The following is a 14015-nucleotide window of genomic DNA, read 5'->3' on the forward strand; positions in this document are numbered from 1 at the left end:
CATGGGGAGAACACACACTTGCACTTCACACAAGGTCACACACGTCCCTGCGTTATCCTCGGCTATCTGGACTAACCTTGTGGGAGCGTCTGGAGTGGCTTGAGGCGACTGAACCTTGTACATAACAACACACAAATGCATGCAGAGACCCGTGGGGATTTGGCAGCTGACCCTGACAAACACTTGTTTTGTGTCACCATGAGGACATTGTATTGACTTGCACTAAACTTCTAAGCCTAAGTGTAAATCTTGACCCCTTGAAAAAAAGGGACAGTTCACCCCAAATTCAAACATCCATCTTCATCGTCTGGCCTGCACTGCTATTTATCCTTCTATACTGTTTTGGTGTGACTTGCCTAGTTTTGGACAGTGGTGGAAAGAACACTGAAAATCAGTACTCAAGTTCAAGTACTGTTACATTATTAAAATATAAAACAATTACAAGTATCAGTTACTTTTTAACCATTGATGTTTAATGAATTCTTTATAGCAGGATTCAATCGTAGGGTTTCTCTTTCTTTAACATCCTTACTCCAAATCTGTGCTGTAGTGTTTAGTTCTTTGACCACATGAGAATTTACCACAACTACTAATTTACCACAACTACTTTCTTTCTTTCTTTCTTTACCACAACTACTTTCTTTCTAAGAGAAAGAAAGTAGTTCCTACGTGAAACTGCTCACAACAAGGTCTGTGAATTATCTTGAATAGCTGAGTCGTGATGTCTGGAAAGAGAGACTGGTTTTGAACTTTTAAAATATATTTTTTGGGGCGCTTTAAACATCACAAGACTTTTATTTCTATTATATTAGGGAGAAGGCAGACACCTCTATGGCTGATATCTCCAACACTCTGTAACTCACACCAAAAAAAGTCTGCATGGATAAATAGCACTACAAGCCAACGGGAAAATATATATTTTTGATTTTGGAGTGAACTGTGCCTTTAATGGTGTACCTGCAGGGGAGCCCACAAAGTGACTGCGTGAAGAGATTTGTGTCCTCACAACATCATTAATGCATTATACACACACTCATATTCAGTGTTTGGTTGGCTGTTCTTGAACTAATAGCACTTTGCTTGACATAATCACAATATGTTTGTGTCAAGCATATAATTACTGCTAATCCTGGTAGAAAATTCCCCTCTTAGTATTCAGGTTAAAGAGCTACTTCTGAATCTGAATCCACACAGCATCCTGTCGCAAGCTGGATCTCAAGCTTCAAGGCGCCACTATGAAAGACAAAATGTTGCCTGCTGTGTATTTGTTTATTGATTCTTTTTTTTTAATTAAGTGTTTCTAATTTTTTTTCATGTCTATTTTAAAGAGACAGTCCACCCAGAAATCAAAAACACGTATTTTAAGTCTGGCTTGTAGTGCTATTTATCTGGTGTGAGATGCAGAGGGTTGGAGATACGGCCTTTGTTCTCTTGAAACTTTACTTTTGGTGCTCAAAAAAGAGCCAAAAAAGTTAATTTGAAAAATTCACTAGTGTCTCAGAAATCCTGGCCTGGTTATTCAAGATTAAAGATTCAAGATTCAAGATTCAAGACTATTTTCTTTCTGTGGTACAAACTACCAAAACTACTTTCTTTCTACTACAAAGAAAGTATTTCCTGCATGAAATTGGTCAAAACAAGACCTATGAATTGCCTTTGAGCAACCGGGTCATGATTTCTGGAAAGAGAGATTGCTGTTGAGTTTTTCAGATTTATTGTTTTGGCATTTGAGTACCGCAAGCAAAGTGCTATTTAGTCCCATTATATTGCAGAGTACTTGGCAACTCACACCAAAACAAACTAGAGGGATAAATAGCACTACAGGCCAGAAGAATTGGCAATTAGTGCAGGATTGTGCAGCTGTGTGGGGGTGTTTATTGGAGCTGTAAACATAACCACTGTAAAACAATCAGAAAATAACATTTTATTTCTCTGATTCACCAGCATTCTTGGAAACACCCCTCTTTCTCCTCATTCAGTCTCTACCTTGTTCGATGGCTGCTGCGTGCTCTCTCTGTCTCAGACAAATGGGCACAAACCAAAGGAAACTTCTTGCTATCTGTATTTTGCAGCATAATCTCCTAGCCAGACGCAGATGTCGAAGCTGGTTGCACAAAATAAACCAACCGAGAACAAAACTGGGAGAGTATCATTGTTAAGTCCATGAACTTCCCCTCAGAAAGCAACTGGTTGCAGAGATATTTCAGGCTGAGTTAGTCTGAGATGTCACTGTTGGGTGGCTTCTCAGAAACACGAGCAAAGCAACACAGTGCATAAAATAATCACTGAAAAAACATGTTAAGCAATGTCTTTATCTATATATCCTTAAGCATAACAGGTATGACTGAAAATGTCAACAGAAATAAACTGATTTTACATGTCTTTGCAATTCAAATCAACTGCCAGTTGTGATTTGGTCTATGCAATACTCTCATACTCATGTGTATGTATTATTGTGATATGGCTATGAAATATTATCATGATATCTTAGGGTATTCTGTGATAACAATATTTATATACCCCGTAGCCCCATGTTAGATAAAACAATGCTTGTTGTTGCTGTGTGAGGTCATCCTGTCAAAGAGTGGTAGCCTCATTTTAGATAACAGAATGCAAAAGTGCCCTAATGGATGCCCCTGTGGTAGACAAAATGTGATAAAGTGCCCTCTCAGATGGCCTTTTAGTAGACAATACGTGGTAAAGTGTCCTCTACGGTGGCCTTTCAGTGGAAAAAGTGTGGGAAAGTGCCCTCTAAAATGACCCTCTAGTAAACAAAACATGGTAAAGTGCCTTCTCAGGTGATCTTTTAGTGGACAAAACATGCTAAAGTGCCACCTAAAGTGACCCTCTAGTAAACAAAACAGGCTAAAGTGCCCTCTCAGGTGGTCTTTTTATAGACAAAACATGGTTACGTTCCCTCTAAAGTGCCTTTCTAGGAGAAAAAAACAAAATGCCATCTAGGCTGCTCCTACAGGGGAGAAACAAAAATGCAGCAATTATTTTAATGTTTCACCATTAACGCATCACAACTTTCACAGCGCTGGTGCCCTTTGTATTTTTCCAGCCCGTCCCTCAGACAGCCTGCATCCGCCACTGTGATAAGGTACATCGCTAGTAATCATGCCTGATTACCCTCCTGATACGACTGTAGTATAACAGATGGGGGGTGAAATCCACAGTTCTCCTGCCACAACAAAAAAAAGCATTTAAAGATTTAGCTGAAGACCCAAGTGAGTATCTCCTGATATTCTCTCTTTGTGCCTCAGCAGACGGAGCCCCTGCAGACGGATACAGTAGAAACAGATTTAGAACTGAGATGAGTGTAACTCTGGAAGATCCCCACTTAATTCATCTACCTTAGACTGCCGGAAATTCACATTCACTTCAGCGAGAGAGTGAGAAAAGTGGATTTCATCTCCTATTTCCTGCATTGATCTGGGAAGGGATCACTTCAGGATGAATAGGAATGATTACCAAAGCCAATAGCTTTTTAATTAGAGTCTCTCATTAAGATAGACTTATATTTACCTATTTGCGGCTTAATTCTAATTTCTTATGTAACTTGAATGTATCTTCCATCAAGAAAAAATAAAGGAATCCAAAAAGCGCGTTTAAAATAATATTAACAGTTGCTTTTATACTAAATTCAAGATTATGTATCCATTCTTCCAATGGGAACACACTAGTCTATGAAAAGCAAACAAACAAAGGGAAAACTATCACCCACAATGTGCCTATTTTCTCATGTTGGGTCACACTTTTGACAACCGTGGGCCTTTAATGGGGTCTCTCTGTGTATCTGTCAGTTGCTCTGTTCCTCAGGCGCTCTGACTCACTGCGGCTCTCTCTCTGATCAGATCAATGTTGCCTCTCTCTGCAATGCAGCAACCAGTGAAACACATCACAGACACAGCTACACCCTGAGAAACCCCAACAGCCTTTGTACAAACACATGAGTATTATCCCTCATTGCAGGTTGCCCTCAAAGTGCCAACGATCCTGGAATCAAAGGGAGGAAACAAAGAACACAAAGGCCGGCGGTAACTTTCTCCCTCCCCGGGTAAAGTGCCAAAATAAAAACTCTAATAACTGTCTTGTTTGTCTTTCCTGTGGTAGTCGGGGATGCTCTTTGGAAGCTCCTTTGACTGACACACTTCAGTCAGTAAAGGTTGAGATGAGGCTAGAGCTGTTAATTAGGCCTATTGGGGAAATGTTGGAGTTTGCGCATATGGTGGCACCTCAGTGCTACAACAAAGTAAAAGTTCTTGATCCCAGTATGCAAAATTCTAGCCTGTAGCAGCCCTAATGAGCACCCACCAACTCCTCTCCTTTCAAACTCCACTTTGGCCATCAACCTCTCAGTGCACTTACTGAGCTACATACACAAACCTCCCACTCATTCAGAGGTGAAAAAATAAAAAAGTTCTGCGACAACTAAATACCCATGATAGCACTTGATGACATTGAATATCTCTGCAACTGTTCTCTCATGGAACAATTACATCACACTGTGATGTGAGCAGGTGTCCAGCATTGAATTATGGTATGAACAGTGGCGAACCCAGGTGGTCTGAGGGACAGGGGTGGGGTGGGGCACCAGTGTCCTGAAAGTTTGGATTAAAATAGTTTAATATGTGACTCAAAGTACAACAGCTATTAAATGTCTGTACACACAGGAAACAATTAAATATTTACTATCTAGAGGCAACAAGAGGTCATCTAATTTTCGCACATGTAGAGGGCACCTCACTGTGTTTTCTTCCCTAGGAGGCCACTCTAGAGGACACTTGATCATGTTTTATCCACAAGAAGGGCAACTCAGGGGACACTTTATCATGTTTTCTTCACTGGAAGGGCACCTTAGAGGGCACGTAATCATGTTTTGTCCACTGGAAGAACACTTTAGAGGGCATTTCATCATGTTTGCTGCACTGGAAGGACACTCTAGAGGGCACATTATCATGTTTTGTCCACTGGAGGGGCACCTTATAAGGCACATATTATCACATTATCTGGACACTGGACCATCCAGAGGGTATTGCACCATGGTTGCATCCAAGTGGGCACTTTTGCAGTGTTTTCTCAAACATAGGGAGGGCAATCACCCCCTTGCCCCCCCTCTGTGTCCACCAGTGGTCATAAATGTCAGACTGACTACCGATCTGACAGAGTTCACGAAGGTGAAAACTTTCCCTGAACTTGCCGGCTAAGCTGCTGCGGTCAGCGCAGATCTCTCGTCTCCTCCCTGCTGTCAACGTGAGGCTCAATGACACCTCATTTCAACCCATTCAGAGAGGCCAATTGAATGACATATCAGCCGGTGATAAAGTATTTCAACTCAGCTGTTTAAGCCACTCATGTGTAATGGTGTCTCCATTTATTCGTTCTAATGAAACCCCAATTTCCTGAGTGGATTAGTGTTAAAGGGGAAGTGCACTGGAGTGGGCTTAGCACAGGGAAAATCTACCCAAAAAGAAAAATTCACATGCTCTTGTGGATTCCTGCTAATATAGCACCACTGAGCATGTCGAACAATCTTTGTGAGTATGTGTAATTCACTTCAACAGCTTGAATCAAGAGAACCAGGGCCTTATTATATAAAAGTGGGTTTTATCTAATAGCTTTTGCTGGCAAACACTGAGTTAAATAAAAGCAATTTCTCCTCAGTATCTTGCATGTTAAGGAAGCAGTATATCATAATGGTATAATCAGAGTTGCTTTCACTGTAGTGCTTTTTGCTCTACTTGAATAACACTGTGACAGCACAATGACAATCTTGAATAATTACAATTTTAGTAGACAAAATTTCTCTGTATCTGTCTCTGTTTCTTGCTAACTGTCCCAGAGCTGTCTGACAGCTCTTCTCTGTCAGTAAGCCAGTGGCCACTACTGTGGAGACTAAAAATACTTCTATCAAAGCCGGCACAAGAGGTCAATCCATGAGCAGACAAGAGAGGCGGGAGATCAAGAGACACGAATGGAAGCCTAGAGCTCAAGTAGTCCTAATAGCTCTCAAGTTGGAAATTAACCAATTCCAGTACATCAAATTGGGTTGTAACTGTTGTAACTCACTGGAACTTAAGAAATGAGTTTTTGCTAATAGCGCAGACTTTCTAATTTATTTGTGTTAGAGAGGCAAATTTTCATCATGAATCTTGGTTACACTTGCCAAGGTCATCCAGCCTTCTTTTGGTGTGCACTTCTTTTCATAGCAAATCATACAACCCTTTTTTTTCTTGCTTTAAGTCCTACTTTTTTTCTATGTATTTCAGCATTTCTAATCACTGTGAAGAACACTGTAGAATAAAGTTTGTACAAGTGAAGTTTGATTGCAGCCCTTGGCTTCTGCTAAGTGTTTGAATGGCTTACTGCTGTTGCTGGTATGCCTCTCAGGCTCTATTGACATCAAATCAGGCATTGTGGCGAAAATGCCAGTGTTCCATTCATTTTGAAAGGGGGCAGTGCTTTTAGTCTGCGGCAATGGGGACCGCAAGAGATCTGGACAAAAAAAAAAAAAAACAGTGGTGAAAAATCAAAACAGAATCAAAAAACACAAGAGAAATGCAACTGGTTGTCATGCTGCGGTGGCCAATTACGTAAGGGGGCAATCAGACTTTCTGAGTACCTAGCATTGATCTCTGCGTTTGCCTTGTAGTCTATGCTGCGAAACAATACCAAGAAGCTTCTTTTGGTTTGCGTCCATTTGTTTGAGAGACAGCAGCAGTATTGAGAGTGAACTAGAGAGTGAATGAGGAGAGGGAGCGGAGGTAGCTAGAAAGCCAGAGAATCTGAGAAATAAAAGGCTATTTTATGATTGTTTCACAGTGGTTACTTTCAAAACTACAAATAAACACACCCACAGTCCTGCTCTAATCACCGCAGCCCCTTAATTGATGTGAATCCCCAACACACACTTTTTGTTGGGCTGATTTCCCCCTCTGCACTGCCTTCTTCAAGTATCTCATACCGCAGTATATACATTAATAATAGTCGTGACTGCATTAGTTGTCTTTGTTGTACATTATGCATGGGATATTCTTTTTAAATTGTGTGTCTGCTGGATTCTGCTTTGTTAGCCCTGGAGGGCTTCAATTATACTCCAGCTGAATCTAAAGCAAGCGGCTTGGATTTACTGTATATAGTGAACACCCCGGGGGCAGAGTCTGAACTGCGAGTGTATACAGCTGTATAAACATTCACACATACAGTAAACTGTAGTGAAAGTTTAAATTTATGAAGAGAGTTCCTGAAAAGCGCACTGTCAGAATGTGTTGCTTTTAAATCATTTTTATTTTAATGTATATTTTATAAGGAAAGAGATGTATAAAAATAAAATATTTACAAAATTGACACATTTAAGGTCATGTGAAATGTTTCTTGTCTTTATAAGCTCCTCCAGAGACTTACAGGGTCTTTTACAGCGTGTAACAAATGTTGTACCAAGGAATACACACTGATATGATGAATAAAATATGCCGTTTTTTTTTTTTTTACTTCCTCGAGACATTAAAACTTTTTTGAAGAAAAGTGAAATAAGGAACTTGCATTTCTTTCAGTAAGGTATTCAGCTAACATTCAAAAAGCCTTTCTTTTCTACTGAAGTATTTTCCTTCTTTCACTCCTAAGCACTCTGCTCGTGCCTTTTATAAAGGGACATTTCACCCCAAGATCAAAAATACATATTTTCCCCCTGGCCTGTAGCGCTGTTTATTCATCTAGATATTTTTGATGTGAGTTGCAAAGTTTTGGAGATATCAGCCATAGAGATGTCTGCCTTCTCTTCAATATAATGGGATTAAAGGGCACTCAGCTTGTGGTGCTCAAAGCGCCAGAAAATACATTTGAAGAATTCAAAACCAGTGTCTCTTTATTTTTCTACAAACCCTGTTGTGAACAGTTTAATGTAGGAGGAAGAAAGCAGTTCTGGTAGATTTTAAAGTAGTTCCTGTAGATCATACCACAGACAGAGAATAGTTCTTTATGAAATCACGACAAGGTCTGTGAATTATTTAGAGTAACCAGGTCACGATGTTTGGAAAGAGACACTGGTGTTGGATTCAAATGTATTTTTTGGTGCTTTCACCACCACAAGCAGGATGCCATTTAGTCCCATTATATTGGAGAGAAGGCAGACGTCTCTACAGCCAATATCTCCAAAACTCTGAAACTCACACAAAAAAATCTAGATGGATAAACAGCGCCACAAGCCAGGAGAAAATTATGGATTTTTGATTTTGGGGTGATTATGGGGTGAAATAACCCTAACCTGAATTAATGCCAGGTGTGGTGCAATTTGGTGATCTCACCTACAACACCAAATCCCTCTCTCGGCTAACACCAGACACCACAGACACAGTCTAACTAACTATCTGTTGGCGAAAGGCCCAAAAAGTTTGGTTTCTGGTAAGATCAATAGTTTCTTAAACTTCTTGACAGCTTTAAAGCCTTTTGGTTACTATCTTGCATTGTTCAGAAATTAAGCCTGGTAATTGGCAAGAGCAGAAAACAAGAATCAATGAGCTTAGGCGATGTGAGGTTATAAATTAATTATACTACATTCCGCTTCATTAATTAATTCCACTACAGGTTCATTCAAGATTTTTTGTTTTATATGGAAAAAAAGCAGAGTGGGAGAGGCTATGACCTGATTAGTCAACAATGACAGAGAAGAGAGTTAACCACTCTAGATGCTACTTCAGCTCTACAGACACCCTCTGTCTCTCTTACTATCTTCCCAGTGCACGACGATCGCATCTCTCTTATTCATTCTCTTGTTCACACTCACTCAGTTTCTCACTGTTCCACTCTCCGTTATGGTCTTGCTCAATTTCACACCCTCAATTGCACATTGTCTATTTCTCATCCTCCATCTCTTTCTGTTTCACTCTTTTTTTCATATGCCGTACCCCTGCTCTTTCCCTCAACTTCTTTAAGTCTGTCTTTCCACCTTCCTGAAATGCTTCCTCCTTGCTATGCTGCTTGCTTCCTCTATATATATCTCTTCCTCCCTATCAGACTCTCTAATACCTGCCAGTTCCTTGGGGGAGGTGGGCTCTTTGGCGACAGACGGCGGTCTGCTTTTCATCTCAATGGCGACCCTGGAGGAGAAGCGGGCCTTGGTGGGCGAGAGCAACTCCTCATTGGCCAAGGAGTCAGTCCTTGTCATTATGCTCCGTCCACTGCTCTCCTCCTCGACCAATGCAACAGTGTCTCTCAGAGTGTTGCTAGGCGACATGGCCCTGGACGGCGCTAGCGCTTGGTCGTCCTGGCTGTCAGGCATTTTTGAGGCAGAGCGAGGAAGGACTTGGACCTGTCCGCCTCCTCCACCCTGTCCGTTGCTCTGCGGCCTCGCCGCAGTTGCCGCGATGGCTGCTTTTCCGTGGCCTGCCCCTTGGTTGCTGTAAACTTTGTATCGTATCATTAAGATGATGATAAAAACCAGCACAGAGGCAACGATAATCCCTCCAATGATGATGATCATAGTGCCACCCAGGAAGTGGCTGTGCAACGCTTGGCACTGACTGAACTCCGTGTCCGTGGTGAAGGACAGACAGCCCAAGGGGCGTGTCGCAGTCAGTGATGTGATGACATCATCAAACACGGCCAGGACACAAAGATCGTAGCTGCGTCCAGCGGCGAGGTCCCGAACCAGGAAGTCGTTGCTGCTGGATGGAATCATCCTGCCACAGAAAAAGACAAAAGAATTGAAGATATTAATGTCAGGAAATGTAATAACATAAAACAACATACATCAATCAGAAAAAACTTCATTTTATGGGTCTGTGAGTTTTTAATGGGTTCTTAACAGTTTCCAAGACAATTCTGGAAATATAATTTGATATTAACTGAAAAATAGAGACTGTACTCAGCAGCTCAACTTCAGATTCATCCATTCACATTAATTCCTACCAGGAGCTACAGTCTTTTACTCTAGTCAGTCTATAGTAAGTCAGATGAACATGCAAAAGTGTGAAATCTGTCAAGCAAATAATTTATCATACTGTAGATGAAGAAAAACGTTATTAATTATGAATTACTTATTAATGATTCTTTGGGTTTAAATGGAGCTTCTCTTTCACAAAAATCATAGATTTTCAAAACTGAAATACCCAGTTCTCTGAACTTCCCCTGTAAAATAAAACTTTACCAGCAAAGATGTACATTATATCATTTAATCAGACACAGGAAAGGGCAGTTTTAACAAAAATTACCTTAAATAAGAGACATGCACACAAATACATGTACACTTACTGAAATGTATCATTAATAGTTACTTTAAATAGTGGGTTCAACCAAATTACCAGTAAACAAAAATAAAAAGTGAGATCAGGTTTTGAGATACTGCAAGAGGTTCAATCTGCCCTTAGCCATTGGGACAGCTCAGTTTAATAAACTAGACAAAACGCAGCACCTTCCGCTGGCAAAACATTTCAGTTTAGACATCATTATGTAAACTTCTGATACATGGCAAGTGTTATTTCATTTTCTGTGGGTGTTTTTATGGCAACGTGGATCCTTCGGATCAATTTGAGGAATGCAAATATTTTGCATGTTCCATATTTCATCATGTGTCATGCAGTGTAGGACTTGTGCTGGTTTGAACTTGCCCTGCCTTGGTCTTGACTTGATCTGGCCTTGCCTTGGTCTTGGTCCTGACTTCTTCTGTACCTGCCTTGGTCCTGGTATGGACTTGGTCTTGCCCTGCCTTGGTCTTGGTCTTGACTCAGTCTTGCCCTGCCTTGGTCTTGGCCCTGACTTGATCTTGACTTGCCTTGGCCTTGAGCTTGACTTGGGGTCAACCCCTTAATGTCTTGGTTTTGTTTTAGTTCAGGTTCTCTTGACTACAACAATTAACATTCCTCCTCTGACTTCACTCCACATCACCTGGTCTTCATTACAGCAAGGTGAGAAGTTAAAACTATGGATGTCTTAATTGCAGTAGAGTGAAAGACTGTTAATTAGACTATGGCCATTATGTTGCCTTCCAAATTATTCCACAATATCTTACACCAATGCTCTCAATGACATTGCACTGTGAGGCCGCTCTCATAGAAGCCAGATTTACAACTGGCACAGAGCCGGATCAGAAAGCCAAAATATCTGCCAACACAAACTCACTCTGTCCAACTCTGTCTGTCCATCCAGCGCTACACTGTACCAATCAAACAAGGGATGCAGAGTCACATAACAACAACAACAAAAAAATCCTCTCCCAAAAATGACTTATGATTACATCTGTTTGTATTGCTCCCTTGTATTCTGTTGTGTGCTATTCCATGAAAGCTGCAGTGGTGCCACATGCACTATCATCATATATTTCCATGCGGGTGCTGCCTGTGGCACGACAGCCACCTCATCATTCTTATTTCCCCACAGAGTTTGAATTCATAAGGCTGCGATCTGACAAACACTCACACAGATCCACCCCCCACAGCTGTAGAAATCGTCAGCCTCTGATTAAAGACATTCCTGTTTCTTGCCATTGTCAATGTGTATCTCGGTCTTTCCCAGGGTAAACACTTTACCTCTAGTTATTCCTTGTCAGTATATTTTCCCAGGGGAAATCGAGGGGAAAAACATCACTCAGGTTAACAGGAGGCGATGCGTCTTCTATGGTTACCTTGGTTTTGCTTTCTCTTGTCTCTCTGCTCTCTCCAGGGGTCTTCAGAATAAGTAGTGGAATTGCCAAACACCCATATGTCACTACTACATTTTATCAAAATCATATTTCCCTTCTGCTTCATTCACATTTTCCCCAATGCGATCTAAGTCTTTCTGCCTATGCCCATTCCTCCCCCATAAACATATTTCCACCTCTGCACAGAGACAGACAGGCTTTGCACTAAAGTCGGAGTGAAATAGAAATGATGGGAGGCTTGTGTGTGTGTGTGTGTGTGTTTGTGAGAGCCAGTGGGCAGCAGGGTCTAGTCTCAGTGCCAAGCTCATTGATGGCATTGAACCTCCACCAGGAAGTATATCTTGGCAGATAGCGCTGTGTGTGTGTTTCTGTGTGTGTGTGTGTGTGTGTGTGTGTGTGTGTGTGTGTTTGTGACCTTTGTGACCTTGTGTGGTTGCAAAGTCTGGTGTGAAAGGATCCCTGGACTGAGTTCTTAATAAGAATCGAACCAGGAAACTTTAACTGCCCTGATGTCTTGCCGAAGGGTAACAGCATGATTTGAGAGCAGAGTTGGACCGGGGTTCCCGTAAGCAATTTCAAAAGGGGTATTGAAATAAAAAAGTCAGAATACAGCACCGCCGTCCACCTTATTAAACTTCAAAAAAAAGAAAAAAACTACTGTCTGGGAGGTCCTAACTGTGTTTGAACAAAAAGATAACATGGTTGTTTGTCTCTCTTCTCATCTTCACAGTGTGACAAACTAAATCATAGTTTATTAGGGGAGAAACTTGGGGGAAATCAGTAGGAGACCAGGGCTGGCCGTGTCCTCAAAGCACATGTGGGCTTCTGAACCGACATCTGCAGTCTGACACACCGCTTTCCATTTTAACAAGCAACTTATTGCTTAAACTTGCACCATATTTTTGCTGTTCGTGAAAACACAAGCTGTGAGTCTCATGACACAGAGTGAGGTGTGTAAAAGTGTTCTGCTGAGCTAAATAAGCTGACTCAAAAGCCATTATGTAAAAGTCGTGACTGATGGTAATTAAATTGTCATGGAGACAGAGGGAGCAACTTTCATCAGTGATCATCACTTTTCACAATATGAATACATTTCTTGTTTGTAATTAAGGACAAATAAAGAAATTTAAAGTGACACATTTTCTTTTTATGTAAAGTTGAATGCTAGAAGCAGCAAAAAAAAAATGGTCAAACTTTCATGTTTTGGTCAATTCCTTTAAAATGAGCACACAGCGCTAATGATGAGATTCCACTGCTATCACTTCAAAAAGAGAGAAACCGGCAGAAAGGGTATGAGGTGTTATTTTACCAATATATAATGATGGAGGAGAACTAATGAAAGAGCTCCAGTGTGTTTTGCATGCAGGTACATAGTAGTTAAAACAGAGGTGGGTAACTGTTTACCCTCACTGACTGATACAGCTGATCTGAAAATAGATGAGTAAACTCTCAGCCTCATTTCAAAGAGGTGGATAAACTGAGTTTTCTTGGTTTTACTCCCCACTGATTGCGCTATATTCTTAGCCAGTCCTTGAAATTTTCCACTTTGCTGTCAGCCGGTTTCGTTTCAGTGAGCTGTTTGTCACGTCGATTTGATTACACTGAACAAAATATGACAGTTGGATCCTTCTGTGGCCACACAAACACAATCACCAGTCAATCTGAAGTGCAATAACAAAGTGTTAAATGCATTACCAAAAAAATGCTAAAAAAAGAATCTGGGTAAAGCAAAAGAGCTCGATGTGAGGGTTTGCTCACCCCTCGCTTCTTTTTCTTGCTCGCATTGGCTGGGAAGATCTACTCTTGGCATAAATCTGTACACCCAACACACCACTGGACCTGATCAGTGCAGATGTCAGGTCATAAATATCAATTATGTTATCACTGAAGCAGCTCAAATCAATCTAATCTAATTCAACCAAATTGGGTGAAACTGAATCAGTGAACCCCTTCACGCTACCTAGATAATCTTTGCCAACCATTAGCATCTCTTCATAATAAAATTCCTCCTACGATTGTCAGGAAAGGCAAAATCTGGTGAAAATCAGCTTGAAAACCCCCCGGTGTGTGCCCCCCCTTCTCCTGGTTTGATTCTTAATAGAAACCAAACCGGGAAATTTCCACTGGCCCGGGGCTTTGCTAAAAGGCAGCTGCTCGCGAACCGATAAGTGAGTGGGAGGAATGAGGTGGAGGAAATTCTATGGGGGGATGTTACTAAAACATAAAATACCACCACCATCTGCCTTATCAAACTTAGACAAGTAGGATTTGTTAAGTAGAAGATTCCCTAAATGTTCTAAACAGAATGTAATACTTAAATGGTGACTCCTTCATCAAATGTTTTTCTTCTTTATTTCCCACAGACTGACTTAAAAAG

General features: G+C 41.0%; 1 protein-coding gene across 3 annotated transcripts in view; it reads right to left on the reverse strand.

Annotated features, from left to right (window-relative positions):
* The window catches only part of LOC146329215 (leucine-rich repeat and fibronectin type III domain-containing protein 1-like protein), a 295854-nt gene that overhangs the window by 29146 nt on the left and 252693 nt on the right, over positions 1–14015 (reverse strand). For all 3 annotated transcript variants that reach the window (XM_084718151.1, XM_084718150.1, XM_084718149.1), the window contains exon 9: positions 9028–9680. In XM_084718151.1, the coding sequence (XP_084574277.1) occupies positions 9028–9680 (653 nt within the window). The remainder of the gene's footprint in view (positions 1–9027; positions 9681–14015) is intronic.

Source organism: Lutjanus erythropterus, chromosome 4 (genome assembly GCF_056507025.1).
Source record: "Lutjanus erythropterus isolate fLutEry1 chromosome 4, fLutEry1.hap2, whole genome shotgun sequence".
NCBI lineage: Eukaryota > Metazoa > Chordata > Actinopteri > Lutjaniformes > Lutjanidae > Lutjanus > Lutjanus erythropterus.